General features: G+C 40.5%; 1 protein-coding gene across 4 annotated transcripts in view; it reads right to left on the reverse strand.

The window, feature by feature from the left end:
• LSM3 (LSM3 homolog, U6 small nuclear RNA and mRNA degradation associated) overlaps positions 1-15983 on the reverse strand; it is a 52416-nt gene that overhangs the window by 32667 nt on the left and 3766 nt on the right. For 3 of the 4 annotated variants that reach the window (XM_030801627.1, XM_030801626.1, XM_030801628.1), the window contains one exon: positions 14521-14616. In XM_030801627.1, coding sequence (XP_030657487.1) covers positions 14521-14616 — 96 coding nt within the window. Of the gene's footprint in view, positions 1-523; positions 845-14520; positions 14617-15983 lie in introns of those variants that run through there. The other variant, XM_003265015.4, reaches the window with a different exon arrangement.

The following is a 15983-nucleotide window of genomic DNA, read 5'->3' on the forward strand; positions in this document are numbered from 1 at the left end:
AGAAAACTTTTTTTTTTTTTGACACGGAGTCTAGCTCTGTTGACCAGGTTGAAGTGCAATGGTGTGATCTTGGCTCACTGCAACCTCTGCCTCCTGGGTTCAAGCGTCTACTGCCTCAGCCTCCTGAGTAGCTGGGATTACAAGTATGCGCCACCACGCCTGGCTAATTTTTATATTTTCAGTAGAGACACGGTTTCACTATGTTGGCCAGGCTGGTCTCATACGCCTGACCTCAGGTGATCCACCCGCCTTGGCCTCCCAAAGTGCTGGGATTACAGGTATGAGCTACTGTGTCTGGCCCAGAAAGCATTTTGATAAAATTCTGGTCCCCAGCACTCAAACCTGGTGCCTCAAACACAGTAGGTACACTGCAAATGTGTGCTAAGTGAAGGTAAGACATGTGCTCACTTTAAATAATTCACAAGACAGAAGACCGCACTAAAAAAATCTACCAGGAAACACCAATTTAAAGAAAAAAAAAATCAGTAAAATATCTGTGAGAATAATGGAGCAAAACAAGTCCTGAAAGAGTTCTGCATCTTGGGGGTCGTATTTATTGGAAGAGCTTGAGAAAAATGAAAATACCATTTAGCTTAAGAAGTTGTGAGTTATCTGCAAAACAACTCATTTCAGGAGTGGAAGAATCCTCGGAATTATTTCTTAATATCAAAATGTATGCAGGTTTCTCTTGTGAATGTTTTGTACTTTTAGAGAGGCGACTGTACAAAGTCTCCCTTTTTCCATACAGGACAAATTCTTTGTTTCAGCCAACTCTCAGTGGAGGGGCAACCAGGACAACGCCATCTCCCCGGACAAAGAGCATTGGAATATTCCGTTTTGTTGACTAGAAGAGAAAAAAAAAGGACATATTTATACAATTGTGTATTACTGCTTATTGTCTGTGACAGAAATGTTAAAAAATGGATTCATCATGACACAAAAAAATTGGATTAAAAAACCTGATCACTTCCCTTGGTAGCATCAGGAACCAATCTATCAACTGCTTCCTTTCGACAATTGTGGCAGAGACTGAGCTACCCATTAAAACTCACTCTCCTCTTCCTGGGCACACAGCTGGACTATGTTTCTTATTCTTCCTTGCAACCAGATGTAGCCATCAGATTGCTTTAACCAATGACAAGTAAACAGAAATGACAGGACTATATCCAGACTGACCCAGAATGCCCCTCTGCGGTCGTTCCTCTAACACTAAATGAACTAAGATAATGGCGAGAGCTCAGGGGATGGCAGAGCCACTGATAGGAGAAGCCTGGGTCCTTGACTTACCACCTGGAAGAAACCTATTGTGCAGACCTAAACCCCACCAGGGCTGTCATATGGGCAAGAGATCAAATCAACTTCTAGTTTGCTGAGCCATTATGTGTTACTTCTGTGTGCTACTGTGGTCACATATATGGAATGGATTCCTTGAAGCATGAGCTTAGTGGTAAGGCCTTGGGCAGTAGAGAAACACATGAATGTTCGAAATCCTAATATTATGCATTGGCAAAATATTAGATAAAACTTGGAATGTAGCCCAAGGGGCTCCTAAACTTACGAGCTCTGGGAGAAGAGGCTGGAAAAGCCAAATGTTAGTAGGTGTTGCTGTTAGCCTAATGCATTTAGCAGGGCAGTAGAAGAAATGGAAAAGCTCAGGCAAGCACTAGTTGGTTTTAAAGCAGAGATGAAAAGAAACAGGATTCACAGGGTTAGAAAAGCCATTGGCTTTTAGACCCCAAGTTACAGAAATAAGTGTGAAAAAAGGCTTTGAGAAACAAGGCCCAATAAAATCTCCCAGGTAAACAAACTCAGCCCTGAGGCAAAGATCAGATTAAGGGTGCTGTCTTTCCACCCAAACTTTTGTAGCAAATGGCCTCAAAGTAGTCAACATTAATTTCAGAAAGCAGAACAGGGGTGAGAAACTGAAGAAATAAAGCAGTCCTATAAACTATGCCTAGGGAAGAGCTTAGGTTACTGACCCTTTGAATCGTTTGGATGTAAACAGCTCAGAAACCTATGTTCTAAGTTTTTAAAGAAATTGCATTGCCAAAGAAACCATAAGCCTGGCCAAAAAAAACCCTCTGACTATTTGAGTCTTCCAGCATAATAGAAGTTGGCCCTGAAAGCTCTGCAGACCCCATTTAGGGTTGCCAGATTTTGCAAATAAAGATGTAGCACGCACAGTTAAATTTAGTATAAGTTCCAAACATTGGATGGGACATATTTGATCTAATTGAGGGATTTCTGCTGCTACCAGGACAGGGAGCATTCATGCCTTCCCAGTGGGATTCACCACTGTTAGGGACCAGTAACTGTCTTAAGTTTCTCATTCCTTCCTTCTCTGGGAAGAGAGTTTTTGTGGTGGTGGATATCCTGTCCCTGCTGTGTTTATCATGAATGTGGGAGGGGTAAATTATTCATCTTCTTTGGGGATAGGTCTCTGTACAAGTGACCACATGTGGTCTGACAGAGAGAACCGAAAGTCACGTGGCAGTCCTGCACCCTGAGCTGGATATCCTGCTTGCATCCTTTGGGGGTAGAGATGTGTTCTGTCTGGGAAGTAGGATTCTGCAACACCCACTATTGTTGATCTCTGCAGCAACTTGGTCATCAAACTCACAAAGCTCGGCCGGGCGCAGTGGCTCACACCTGTAGTCCGGCACTTCAGGAGGCTGAGGTGGGCAGATCACGAGGTCAGGAGATCGAGATCATCCTGGCTAACATGGTGAAACCCCGTCTCTACTAAAAATATCAAAAAAGATTAGCTGGGTGTGGTGGCGGGTGCCTGTAGTCCCAGCTACTTGGGAGGCTGAGGCAGGAGAATGGCATGAACCTGGGAGGCGGAGCTTGCAGTGAGCCAAGATTGTGCCACTGCACTCCAGCCTGGGTGACAGAGTGAGACTCCGTCTCAAAGAAAAAAAAAAAAAAAAAAACTCACAAAGCTCAAGTTAGCCAAGGGCACACAGCTTTATACAAAGGAAACACAGCACATGCCAGCTGGGCAGTGGCAAGTGTCTCAGAAGTCTTTACGGCATTCCAAGGATTCTTCTCTAGCTACCCAAATGACTGCTTAGTTAGCAGATGGGTGCAGGAGCCACCCTGGCTTAACTGCACCAAGCTCCACACCAGAACCAGTATCTTTTACAACAGTTCCATAAATGTGGCTTCACAGTCACCGAGGGGGAACACTCCAAGGGTGCACTGCTCTCAGGGAAGACCATTGCTATGGGCTCCTAACAGTATTCAGAGCTCATTCACAGTTCTCTCAGTTCAGATGCAGTTTACAAACCAGGGGCCTCTTTTTAAAATACAGCAATATTTTTTATTAACACAGCTGACATTTCAATTTTATCTGTTTCTAGGGAAAATGAACTGGTAAGTTAACCCATGGTCATTTTTCCATAAATAATTTTTTTTTTTAAAACCCTTTGCTCACAGGTATATATAGATACTGGTTGCCAGGGTGGGCAGACTATGGCAGAAACTGCTAGCTGTTCATAAAAATTCCTTCTTCCTTCCTGGGCACACAATTCTACTATATTTCCCAGGCTCCCTTACAGTTGGCTAGGGTCATATCCCTGAGTTCTAGCCTAAAAAATTTAAGAAGAGGTGTAGTACCTCCAGGCTGATTCATAAACTTCTCATGTACACTCCTCCACTCCTTTTTGCTCCCACTGGCTGGATGTGAAACGACCACAAAAGACTTAGGGGTTGGTGGAGCCACAAGACACAAGGAGTCTGGGTTCCTGAATGACTGCGTGGAGGAAACCTACCTAGAATAATTATGTCAGTTGAGAAACAAATTCCAGCAGCGCAGAACCACTGCACATCTGTGACTCTGCTGAGCCAGTACATGTTTAGGGGGTACCTGTTACCACAGTCTAGCCAACATGAACTAATATGCCCACAAGAGTATACTTTCAACAACCCACGTGTGAGGAATCTCCCCTGGGCTGTCTGGTCATAACACCCAGGCAGGAGATCTGGCTACAGATAAATAATTCCTGAGAAAGGAGACTCTAGTACAAGGAGTTCAGTGTGTAAACTTAAGTGCTCTAGGTTAAAAAAAAAAAAGGATGCTATAAACTCAGTATCAGAGAAAAGTATTAAATTTTTCTAGTACTGGTGATGAATTTCACCCAGAATTTTTTTTTTTAAGTGTGCATGTGTGTCCGATAGGTGACAAGGCTTGGATCTGCAGTCCTTGCAATGAAATAGAATCTTCTGTTTAAAAACTATTGAGTCAACCTGCAATGAAATCTGAAGTCCATTCACACAAACATTTAGAGTGCCCATTATGTGTCAGGTACTATGATAGGCAGTAGGCACACAGAGATGAATAAGACATGGACTGTCCTCCTAGAATCCCCATTCTAGAAATAAAAAGAGAGAAAGTATGAATTTATTCTGCAGATATACTCCCACATAAGAAAAAGATAAAATTGAGATTTCTCCTCTCTGGACAGGGCATCTCTGTAAAAAAGGCAGCAGCCCCAGTCAGGGGCTTATAGCAGACTTAAATGTCTCTGCCTGATGGCTCTGAAGAGAGCAGCGGACCTCCCAGCACAGCGTTCGAGATCTGCTAAGGGTCAGTCTGCCTCCTCAAGTGGGTCCCTGACCCCTGTGTATACTGACTGTTGGCTCCCAGTTTGGGCCGACAGACACCTCATACAGGAGAGCTCTGGCTGGCATCTGGCAGGTGCCCCTCTGGGTTGAAGCTTCCAGAGGAAAAAACAGGCAGCAATCTCTGCTGCTCTGCAGCCTCCGCTGGTGATATCCAGGCAAACAGGGTCAGGAAACTCCAGCAGACTGGCAGCAGAGGGGCCTGACTGTTAGAAGGAAAGAAACAAACACAGATGTGCTAAAAAGGATTAGCATATCTACTCAAAGACCCCATCTGAAAGTCACCAACATCAAAGACTAGAGGTAGATAAATCCACAAACACGGGGGAAAAACCAGCACAAAAAGGCTGAAAATACCAAAAACAAGAACGCCTCTCCTCCTCCAAAGGATCACAACTCCTCGCCAGCAAGGGAAGAAAGCTGGAGAATGAGTCTGACGAACTGGCAAAAGTAGGCTTCAGAAGGTGGGTAATAACAAACAACTCCAAGCTAAATGAGCATGTTGTAACCCAATGCAAGGAAGCTAAGAACCTTGAAAAAAGGTTAGTCAAATTGCTAACTAGAATAACAAATGTAAGAAGAACATAAATGGCCTGATGGAGCTGAAAAACATAGCACAAGAACTTCGTGAAGAATAAACAAGTATCAATAGCTGAATCAATCAAGTGGAAGAAAGGACATCAGTGATTGAAGATCAACTTAATGAAATAAAGAGAGAAGACAAGATTAGAGAAAAAAGAATAAAAGGAACGAACAAAGCCTCCAAGAAATATGGGACTATGTGAAAAGAACAAATCTACATTTGATTGGTGTACCTGAAAGTGACGGGGAGAATGGAACCAAGTTGGAAAACACTCTTCAGGATATTATCCAGGAGAACTTCTCCAACCTAGTAAGACAGGCCAACATTCAAATTCAGGAAATACAGAGAACACCACAAAGATACTCCTCAAGAAGAGCAACCCCAAGACACATAATCGTCAGATTCACCAAGGTTGAAATGAAGGAAAAAACGTTAAGCCAGACAGAAAGGTCCGGTTACCCACAAAGGGAAACCCATCAGACTAACAGCGGATCTCTCTGCAGAAACCCTACAAGCCAGAAGAGAGTGGGGGCCGATATTCAATGTTCTTGAAGAAAAGAATTTTCAACCCAGAATTTCATAACCAGCCAAACTAAGCTTCATAAGTGAAGGAGAAATAAAATCCTTTACAGACAAGCAAATGCTGAGGGATTTCGTCATCACCAGGCCTGCCTTACAAGAGCTCCTGAAAGAAGCACTAAACATGGAAAGGAATAACCAGTACCAACCACTGCAAAAACATACCACATTGTAAATAACATTTACACTATGAAGAAACTGCATTAACTAATGGGCAAAACAACCAGCTGGCATCATAATGGCAGGATCAAATTCACACGTAACAATATTAACCTTAAATGTAAACGGGCTAAATGCCCCCAATTAAAAGAAACAGACTGGCAAACTGGATAAGGAGTCAAGACCCATCAGTGTGCTGTATTCAGGAGACCCATCTCACATGCAAACACACACATAGACACAAAATAAAGGGATGGAGGAATATTTACCAAGTGAATGGAAAGCAAAAAAAGCAGGAGTTGCAATTCTAATCTCTGATAAAACAGACTTTAAACAAACAAAGATCAAAAGAGACAAAGAAGGGCATTACATGGTAAAGGGAACAATGCAGCAAGAAGAGCTGACTATCCTAAATATATATGCACACAATACAGGAGCACCCAGATTCATAAAACAAGTTCTTAGAGACCTACAAAGAGACTTAGACTCCCACACAATAATAGCGGGAGACTTTAACACCCCACTGTCAATATCAGACAGATCAACGAGACAGAAAATTAACAAGGATATTCAGGATTTGAACTCAGCTCTGGACCAAGTGGACCTAATAGACCTCTACAGAACTCTCCACCCCAAACCAACATAATACACATTCTTCTCAGCACCACATCACACTTATTCTAAAATTGATCACATAATTGGAAGTAAAACACTCCTCAGCAAATGTAAAATAACAGAAATCATAACAAACTGTCTCTCAGATCACATTGCAATCAAATTAGAACTCAGGATTAAGAAACTCACTCAAAACCACACAAATACATGGAAACTGAACAACCCGCTCCTGAATGACTACTGGGTAAATAACAAAATGAAGGCAGAAATAAAGATGGTCTTTGAAACCAATGAGAATGAAGACACAACATACCAGAATCTCTGGGACACATTTAAAGCATTGTTTAGAGGGAAATTTATAGCACTAAATGCCCACAAGAGAAAGCAGGAAAGATCTAAAATTGACACTTTAACATCAAAATTAAAAGAACTAGAGAAGCAACAGCAAACAAATCAAAAGCTAGAAGAAGACATGAAATAACTAAGATCAGAGCAGAACTGAAGGAGACAGAGACACGAAAAACCCTGAAAAAATAATCAATGAATCCAGGAGATGGTTTTTTGAAAAAAATCAACAAAATAGACCGCTAGCCAGACTAACAAAGAAGAAAAGAGAGAAGAATCAAATAGATGCAATAAAAAATGATACAGGGGATGTCACCACTGATCCCACAGAAATACAAACTACCATCAGAGAATAATATAAACATCTCTACGCAAATAAACTAGGAAATCTAGAAGAAATGGATAAATTCCTGGACACATACACTCTCCCAAGTCTAAGCCAGGAAGAAGTCAAATTCCTGAATAGACCAATAACAAATTCTGAAATTGAGGCAGTAATTAATAGCCTACCAACCAAAAAAAGCCCAGGACCAGAGAGATTCACAGCTGAATTCTACCAGAGGTACAAAGAGAAGCTGGCACCATTCCTTCTGAAACTATTACAAACAATAGAAAAAGTGGGAATCCTCCCTAACTCATTTTATGAGGCCAGCATCATCCTGATACCAAAATCTGGCAGAGACACAACAAAAAAAGAAAATTTCAGGACAATATCCCTGATGAACACTGATGCAAAAATCCTCAATAAAATACTGGCAAATTGAATCCAGCAGCACATCAAAAAGCTGATCCACCACGATCAAGTCAGTTCATCGTTGGGATGCAACGTTGGTTCAACATACGCAAATCAATGTAACCCATCACATAAACAGGACCAATCACAAAAACCACATGATTATGTCAATAGATGCAGAAAAGGCCTTTGATAAAATTCAACACCCCTTCATGCTAAAAACTCTCAATAAACTAGGTATCGATGAAACACATCTCAAAATAATAAAAGCTATTTATGACAAACCTGCAGCCAATATCACACTGAATGGGCAAAACCTGGAAACATTCCCTCTGAAAACTGGCACAAGACAGGGATGCCCTCTCACCACTCCTATTCAACATAGTATTGGAAGTTCTGGCCAGGGCAATCAGGCAAGAGAAAGCAATAAAGGGTATTCAAATAGGAAGAGAGGAAGTCAAATTTTCTGTTTGCAGATGACATGATTGTATATTTAGAAAACCCCATCGTCTCAGCCCAAAACCTCCTTAAGCTGATAAGCAACTTCAGCAAAGTCTCGGGATACAAAATCAATGTGCAAAAATCACAAGCATTCCTATACACAAATAACAGACAAACAGAGAGCCCAATTATGAGTGCACTCCCATTCACAATTGCTACTAAGAGAATAAACTACCTAGGAATACAACTTATAAGGGATGTGAAGAACCTCTTCAAGGAGAATTACAAACCACTGCTCAAGGAACTAAGACAGGACACAAACAAATGGAAAAAGATTCCATGCTCATGGATAGGAAGAATCAATATCATGAAAATGGCCATACTGCCCAAAGTAATTTGTAGATTTAATGCTATCCTCATCAACCTACCACTGACTTTCTTCACAGAATTGAAAAAAACTACTTTAAACTTCATATGGAACCAAAAAGAGCCCGCATAGCCAAGGCAATCCTGGGCAAGAAGAACAAAGCTGGAGGCATCACACTACTTGACTTCAAACTATACTACAAGGCTACAGTAACCAAAACAGCATGGTACTGGTACCAAAACAGATATATAGACCAATGGAACAAAACGGAGGCCTCAGAAATAACACCACACAGCCACAACCACCTGATCTTTGGCAAATCTGACACACACAAGCAATGGGGAAAAGGTTCCCTATTTAATAAATGGTGTTGGGAAAACTGGCTAGCCATATGCAGAAAACTGAAACTGGATCCCTTCCTTACACCTTTTACAAAAATCAACTCAAGATGGATCAAAGACTTAAATGTAAGACCTAGGACCATAAAAATCCTAGAAGAAAACCTGGGCAATACCATTCAGGACATAGGCATGGGCAAAGACTTCATGTCTAAAACACCAAAAGCGATGGTAACAAAAGCCAAAATTGACAAATGGGATCTAATTAAACTAAACAGCTTCTTTTGCACAGCAAAAGAAACTATCATCAGAGTGAACAGGCAACCTACAGAAAGGGAGAAAATTTTTGCAATCCATCCATCTGACAAAAGGCTAATATCCAGAATCTACAAAGAACTTAAACAAATCTACAAGAAAAAAAACAACCCCATCAAAAAATGGGCAAAGGATATGAAGAGACACTTCTCAAAAGAAGACATTTATGCAGCCAAAAGACATGAAAAAAAGCTCATCATCACTGTCATTAGAGAAATGCAAATCAAAGCCACAATGAGATACCATCTCATGCCAGTTAGAATGGCGATCATTAAAAAGACAGGAAACAACAGATGCTGGAGAGGTTGTGGAAAAACTGGAATGCTTTTACACTGTTGGTGGGAGTGTAAATTAGTTCAACCATTGTGGAAGACAGTGTGGTGATTCCTCAAGGATCTAGAACTGGAAATACTACTTGACCCAGGAATCCCATTACTGGGCATATACCCAAAGGATTATAAATCATGCTACTATAAAGACACATACATATGTATGTTTATTGCAGCACTATTCACAATGGCAAAGACTTGGAACCAACCCAAATGTCCATCAATGACAGACTGGATTAAGACAATGTGGCACATATATACCATGGAATACTGTGCAGCTATAAAAAAGGAGGAGTTCATGTCCTTTGCAGGGACATGGGTGAAGCTGGAAACCATCATTCTCGGCAAAATATCACAAGATCAGAAAACCAAACACCCCATGTTCTCACTTATAAGTGGGAGTTGAACAATGAGAACACATGGACACAGGGAGGGGAACATCACACACCAGGGCCTGTCGGGGGCTGGGAGGCTAGGGGAGGGATAACATTAGGAGAAATACTTAATGTAGGTGACGGGTTGATGGGTGCAGCAAACCACCAGGGCACGTGTATACCTAGGTAACAAAACTGCACGTTACGCACATGTAATCCAGAACTTAAAGTATAATTTTTAAAAAAAAGATAAAGATAAAATTATTTACAGCAGAATAGGTTTTACTAGCAAAATATTGGAAATGACTATCTGTCCATCAACAGGAAAATAGTTAAATTATGGTACATCTATACAATGAAGTACCATAAAGCTAAAAATGAAAGCACAAGGAAGCTATATATGAAAGGGAAAGAGCACTGTGATAAAAAAAAAAAAACAGGGGAAGGGAGAATAATTAACATTCATTAGCATATGCATAAAGACACGAGAAGATTCTCAAGAAACCAGTAATAGTGCTTATGTCTAGGGGTGGGGTGTAAAGATGATGAACAGAGGCTGGAGTGGAAGACATTTTACTATACTGTGTTCCTTTCTGCATTTTGTAATTTTAAGACTGTGTGAGTCTAGTATCTACTCAAAAAGTTAAATTAAAATGGAAGCAATTTAAAATGAGTAAGAAAAGAAATATGTGTTAAGTACTATATGGTGACATGGACCATATGGTCTCAGCATGGACCATAAAGAGTTAGTTCTGTATGAGGGAGCAGGTCTAGAGCTGCCCTAATACGAGTGCCACTAGTCACACGTGGCTCATTAAATTAAAATTAAATAAAATTAAATGTTCAGTTCCTTGTCACACCAGCATCCATTTCAAGTGCTGAATAGCCATACGTGGCTCATAGCTCCTGTAATGACAGCATAGATAGAAATTTTCACAGCTGCGGACAGTTCTATTATTACAGTGCTAATCTACAGAAAGGTCTAGAAGAGCCATCTGATGTTGTAGAAGGCCTTCGGGCAAGCAGAGGGAGCAGAGGGCTTAGTTACAAAAGGGCACAACGTCCCCAAAAGAAACTGTCTGGTGAGCCAAACTACGAGGTGTTTGGTGAAGGAAGGTAGTACACATGATGGACAGCCGAAAAAGTAGGCTGGGTCAAATAACACAAACTGTTCACAATCTGTAAAATGGAAACTCCAATTATGGAGGACAAGAATCAGAAGAGTAAGACTGACTGCTTTCCATCTTCCCATTTATAAGTCAGCAGTCAAATTAATTATTTAGAAGTCAATTATGTAAGTTATAGGGGAAAAAAAAAAACCCAACAACCTGATGGTTTATGGGTCCCCCACACTGTTTTGGTGGTAACGTTGATGTTCATTAGTTATTTCAATAGATGAGAGAGAGAGCAAAATGTAAAATGGGCCAAGGTAAGAAACCATTTAGTCTGGTTTCCCATCTTGGAGAGGAGTAACGAACGCACAGGAGAGTGAAGTAGTTGTTCTCCGTGGCACTGAACCAGATGCAGACACTCTCCATAATATCACTGTCTTTCCTTTCTATGTTTATAGTTAATACACATTTACACACTAAAGTATTCTCAGTCATCCAAAGATTCAATTTTAAATGTTTTACCCAATACATCATGGCAATGTGAAAAAGAACTCATTAAACAGACTTTGCTTACTGTTCTGCAGCTGCAACTCTAGGCACAAGAGAGGCCACGTGCACGCAGCATGCAGCGTTCAGGAGCTAACCAGCCCCAATAGCCTTTCAAGGCAGCAATTAATCTTAATGGAGGTCAGTAACTACTGAGACTCTGTTATAGACACTCCACCCAGAGAAATGCACCCATGCACAGACACATAGCACCTTCAAACAGTTTCAGGAGGAACCGCACTTGGAGCAGACTACTAGGGATGACAGAGGTGGACCCTACTGTTAGTTCACTGCAAACATGGAGTAAGTGGCAGTGTTCCCCTTTCTGTAATAGACACCACAGCTGAAGAGTCATTTCTGTCACAAGCAGAATTCAAGACAAGAGCATCAAAATGTTTATGAAGAGTCTATTCTCATGGTAAAATTCTTATGGTAATAATGTTACATGAATAAACAGAATATTAAAGCCACATATTCCATATTTTATCACATTTAAGATATCATTTGTAAGCTTAGTTGAGCTAAAAAAGGATAAATTTTGCCAATTAAACTATGACACAATTCTTTTTTTATCACATCACCTGTAAGATGCAATCAGATTTTTGAGATGCTAAAATTTAAGAAAAAGTGCATCTTAGAATTGGTACTTATGATTGTGCCCATGTTAAGAAAACAATAACAACCACCAAACAACAGTTACTAAATGAAATTCCTAAAGGGGAAAAAAACGCAGATTTTAAAAAATGCTATTCTTTCTTGGAGAAATAAGCCAGCAAAAATACATAAATAAATAAGTAAAAATTAAAAAAAAGAAAAAAATGCTAAATGTTTACACTTAGAAGGAGAAAGAACACTAGCAAAGAGTCAGGTGTGGTCAGAGAGAGGAGGAAAGCCAGGATAAAGCAGAACTACAAAATCCAATGAAGGCTAAGAGTTTAACAGTTACAACATGCCTGTCACTAATCTGAAGGCTTTTCATGTAGCCCTCAATGAATCCTCCACAGTTGTATGAAGTGGGTCCTATTATTATTCCCATTTTACAGACAAGGAAGTATATCCACAGACAGGTTAGGTGAGCTGGCTCAATTAAAAAGATGGTAAGCAATGGAATCAAGATTTGAATCCATGTAGTCTTGTACTCTGAGCCCACATTTTAACCACTATGCCCTGGCAGGGTCAGAAACTGTCTTCCCAAATCTTAAAAGACCTTTCTGCTACGGCCTGGCACAGTGGCTCACACCTGTAATTCCAGCACTTTGGGAGGCCAGGAGTTTGAGACCAGCCTGGCCAACATGGTGAAACCCGTCTTTACTAAAAACACAAACATTAGCTGGGCGTGGTAGCACATGCCTGTAATCCCGGCTACTTGGGAGGCTGAGGCACGAGAATTGCTTGAACCTGGGAGGCGGAGGCTGCAATGAGCTGAGATCGCCATTGCACTCCAGCCTGGGTGACACAGTGAGACTCTGTCTTTAAAAAAAAAGACCTTTCTGACAAGATCATTGGTGATACTAATAAATGTTTTTTTTTAAACATTGAACAAATAAAATGAATCTGCATAGCTCAGTGAACTACTATTTTCTAAAGAACCAGTGCCTGATGTAACCAAATCATGCATGAGTAAAAGATCCATTTGAAGTGCAAGGCAGATTAATGAATTTTCACCTAAAAAGAGTACGAAAAGTTTACTGTTACCGTTTCAGATTCCAGATGGCAAATAATCTTTGACTGACTACCACTTGTTCAGTTTGGGTGTAGTATCAAAGGTGGAACATCCACAAAACATACTCCTTCCTTTCCAACTACCTATCTGTGTGGTCAGATTTGCTTCAATTACAACAACATCACATGATAGATTTAACGCAGAAAAAAGTTATGAGAATCTTCTAGCTGTCATCGATTAAGCGGGGCATTAAAGAGATTTGCAAAAATGTAAAACAAAGACATTCCTCATTAAACATTTTGTTTTAGAAAATAGTTATTGTTCATAAAAATGTTACTTACAGTAACACGTGATAGGTGTTTTTTTTGTTGTTGTTTTTTGAGACAGAGTCTTACTCTGTCCCCCAGGAAGGAGTACAGTAGCACTATCTCAGCTTACCGCAACCTCTACCTCCCGGGTTCAAGTGATTCTCCTGCCTCAGCCTCCCGAGTAGCTGGGATTGCAGGTGCCTGCCGCCACGGCCAGCTAATATTTTGTATTTTTAGTAGAGACAGGGCTTTGCCACGTTGGCCAGGGTGGTCTCGAACTCCTGACCTCAGGTGATCCACCCGCTTCAGCCTCCCGAAGTGCTGGGATTACAGGCGTGAGCCACTGCGCCCGGCCTTTTTTTTTTTTTGAGACAGCGTTTCACTCTTGTTGACCAGGCTGGAGTGCAATGGCACAATCTCAGCTCACTGCAACCTCCGCCTCCAAGGATCAAGCAGTTCTCCTCCCTCAGCCTCCCAAGTAGCTGGGATTATAGGTATATGCCACCACACCCGGCTAATTTTTTGTATTTTTAGTAGAGACGGGGCTTCACCATATTGGTCAGGCTGGTCTCGAACTCCTGACCTCAGGTGATCCACCCGCCTCGGCCTCCCAAAGTGCTAGGATTACAGGTGTGAGCCACGACGCCTGGCCAGGTTTTTTTAATGAATAAATATTTAAAAAATTTTTCAGTTTCAGTTTCTAATAAATTAAGTATTAATAGATCAAATCCATAGAAAATGAAAGAACACTGTCCACTATTACTGTTACACACTACTATACATAGCCACCTTGCATTGTTGTATCTCACTGAATCTGGGAACCCTATGAAGTAAGTGGTAGTATTCCTGCTTACCAACGAGAAGTCAGCTAACTTAATTCCCTTGCCCAAGGTAGCCCAAGTAGGAAGTGGTCAAGCCAGCACTGGCAACCAGGTCTGTCAGATGCCAGAACCTTGCTTTTAATTGCTGTGCTCTACTGAGTCCATAAGTAGGTGTCAAAACATGACAGGCTTCCCATACATATGGGTTAAGCTGTTCAAGAGAGAACAGCTGATATTTGCAAAGCAATGAATAGAATTGTATGACTTACTTTATATATCTCTTCATATGTTTCTTCATCAATTTCTATAGTAGTCACAGTTTCTTCCACATCTCCCAAGATCATATTTAAATGTTGATCATAAGCCTACAGTGGGAGGGCACAGAACCAAGAAATTTAAAAATCAAATTACAAAAATGATAAAGGCTTAACAATATGCAAATTGCTCAATTACAACTAAGGCATTTGATACTTACACCACAAACTTTTACACGCAAATAAAAAGTAATCCTACTGTACTAATATACTGTTTCTTCACAAGTCATTTCCAATGATTACTTAATTGACCTGATAAAAATATAAAAGTGCTTATATGGCCAAAAATAAATTTACTTCAAATCACTTGAAATTATTTTTAAAGTCTCCACCCCACTTGTTATCTAAGGCAGTCACATCATTTATAGTATTTAATTATGAAAAACAGCAGATTCATCTTCATCATTTATCAATAGACATCCTTCAATTTCACCTATAACAATGTGACAAGAAAAATACAGTAAAGAAGATAAAATCCTTTGTTTACTGGTAAGATAATGGCATTGCAGTCTTCTAAAGGCACACAGTAAACCACATGTCACAGAGAGAAAGTAAGTAGAGCAACACCCTGCCCATTTCTAACCTATCCAGAACTTAAATGTGTTTAGTGCCTGTGGGCTCAATCAATAAATGTTGCAGCTAAGATATTCAATCCAAGCTCCAAAGTTCATTCGTTTTATTGAAAGGTGCACTTTCTGGGACCTTGTTCAGAACTCAAGTTTACTTCTAACAACATGTTACATGGTTCGCCTGCTCACATCAAAATAAAAGTCACTTGTCAGCCATGTGGGGAACTGCTAAGCAGGGCACACTAACAAAAGCAAACATGTATAACTGAGAGGCACAAAACAAACAGAAAGTTGGGGCCATTTAGGATAGAGACCATCAAGTTTACACAGGGAACTGAAGAAGCCTCCAAGAGCCACAAACTCAAGTAATTAAACTCAATTCCATTTGTATTTCGAAAGTTACCACTATTCCTTTCCTGGAGTCTCTCTTCCTTTAAGGCCAGCTGTAGATTGTCTCCCTGGGTCCCTATTTCCTTTCCAAGCCCAGAGGTTCTTTATCTTTAGGTTTTGTGAAAGGTAGAACCACAGTACTTAAGAGTGGGGCTCAGGTCAGACAACCTAGATTCAAATTCTGGCTCTCCCTTTACTGTCAAGTGACTGTACCTTTCTGAGCCTGAGCTTCGCCTGAGCTTCCTACACTGCAAAGCAGGAATAATTAGTATGTATCATCATAGAGTTGTTATAAAGATTAAATGAGATATCGCACACAAAATGCTTAGAATAATAGTACCTGGTCTATAATTAATGCTCAATAAATGTTAGCTATTTTTAATTACTTTAAGGTAGAGTAGCAACACTAAAAACAACACACTTAGGAAAGTAACAAGTCATTAAGGAGAAGCAAAACCT

The sequence above is a fragment of the Nomascus leucogenys genome, chromosome 21 (assembly GCF_006542625.1).
Source record: "Nomascus leucogenys isolate Asia chromosome 21, Asia_NLE_v1, whole genome shotgun sequence".
Taxonomy (NCBI): domain Eukaryota; kingdom Metazoa; phylum Chordata; class Mammalia; order Primates; family Hylobatidae; genus Nomascus; species Nomascus leucogenys.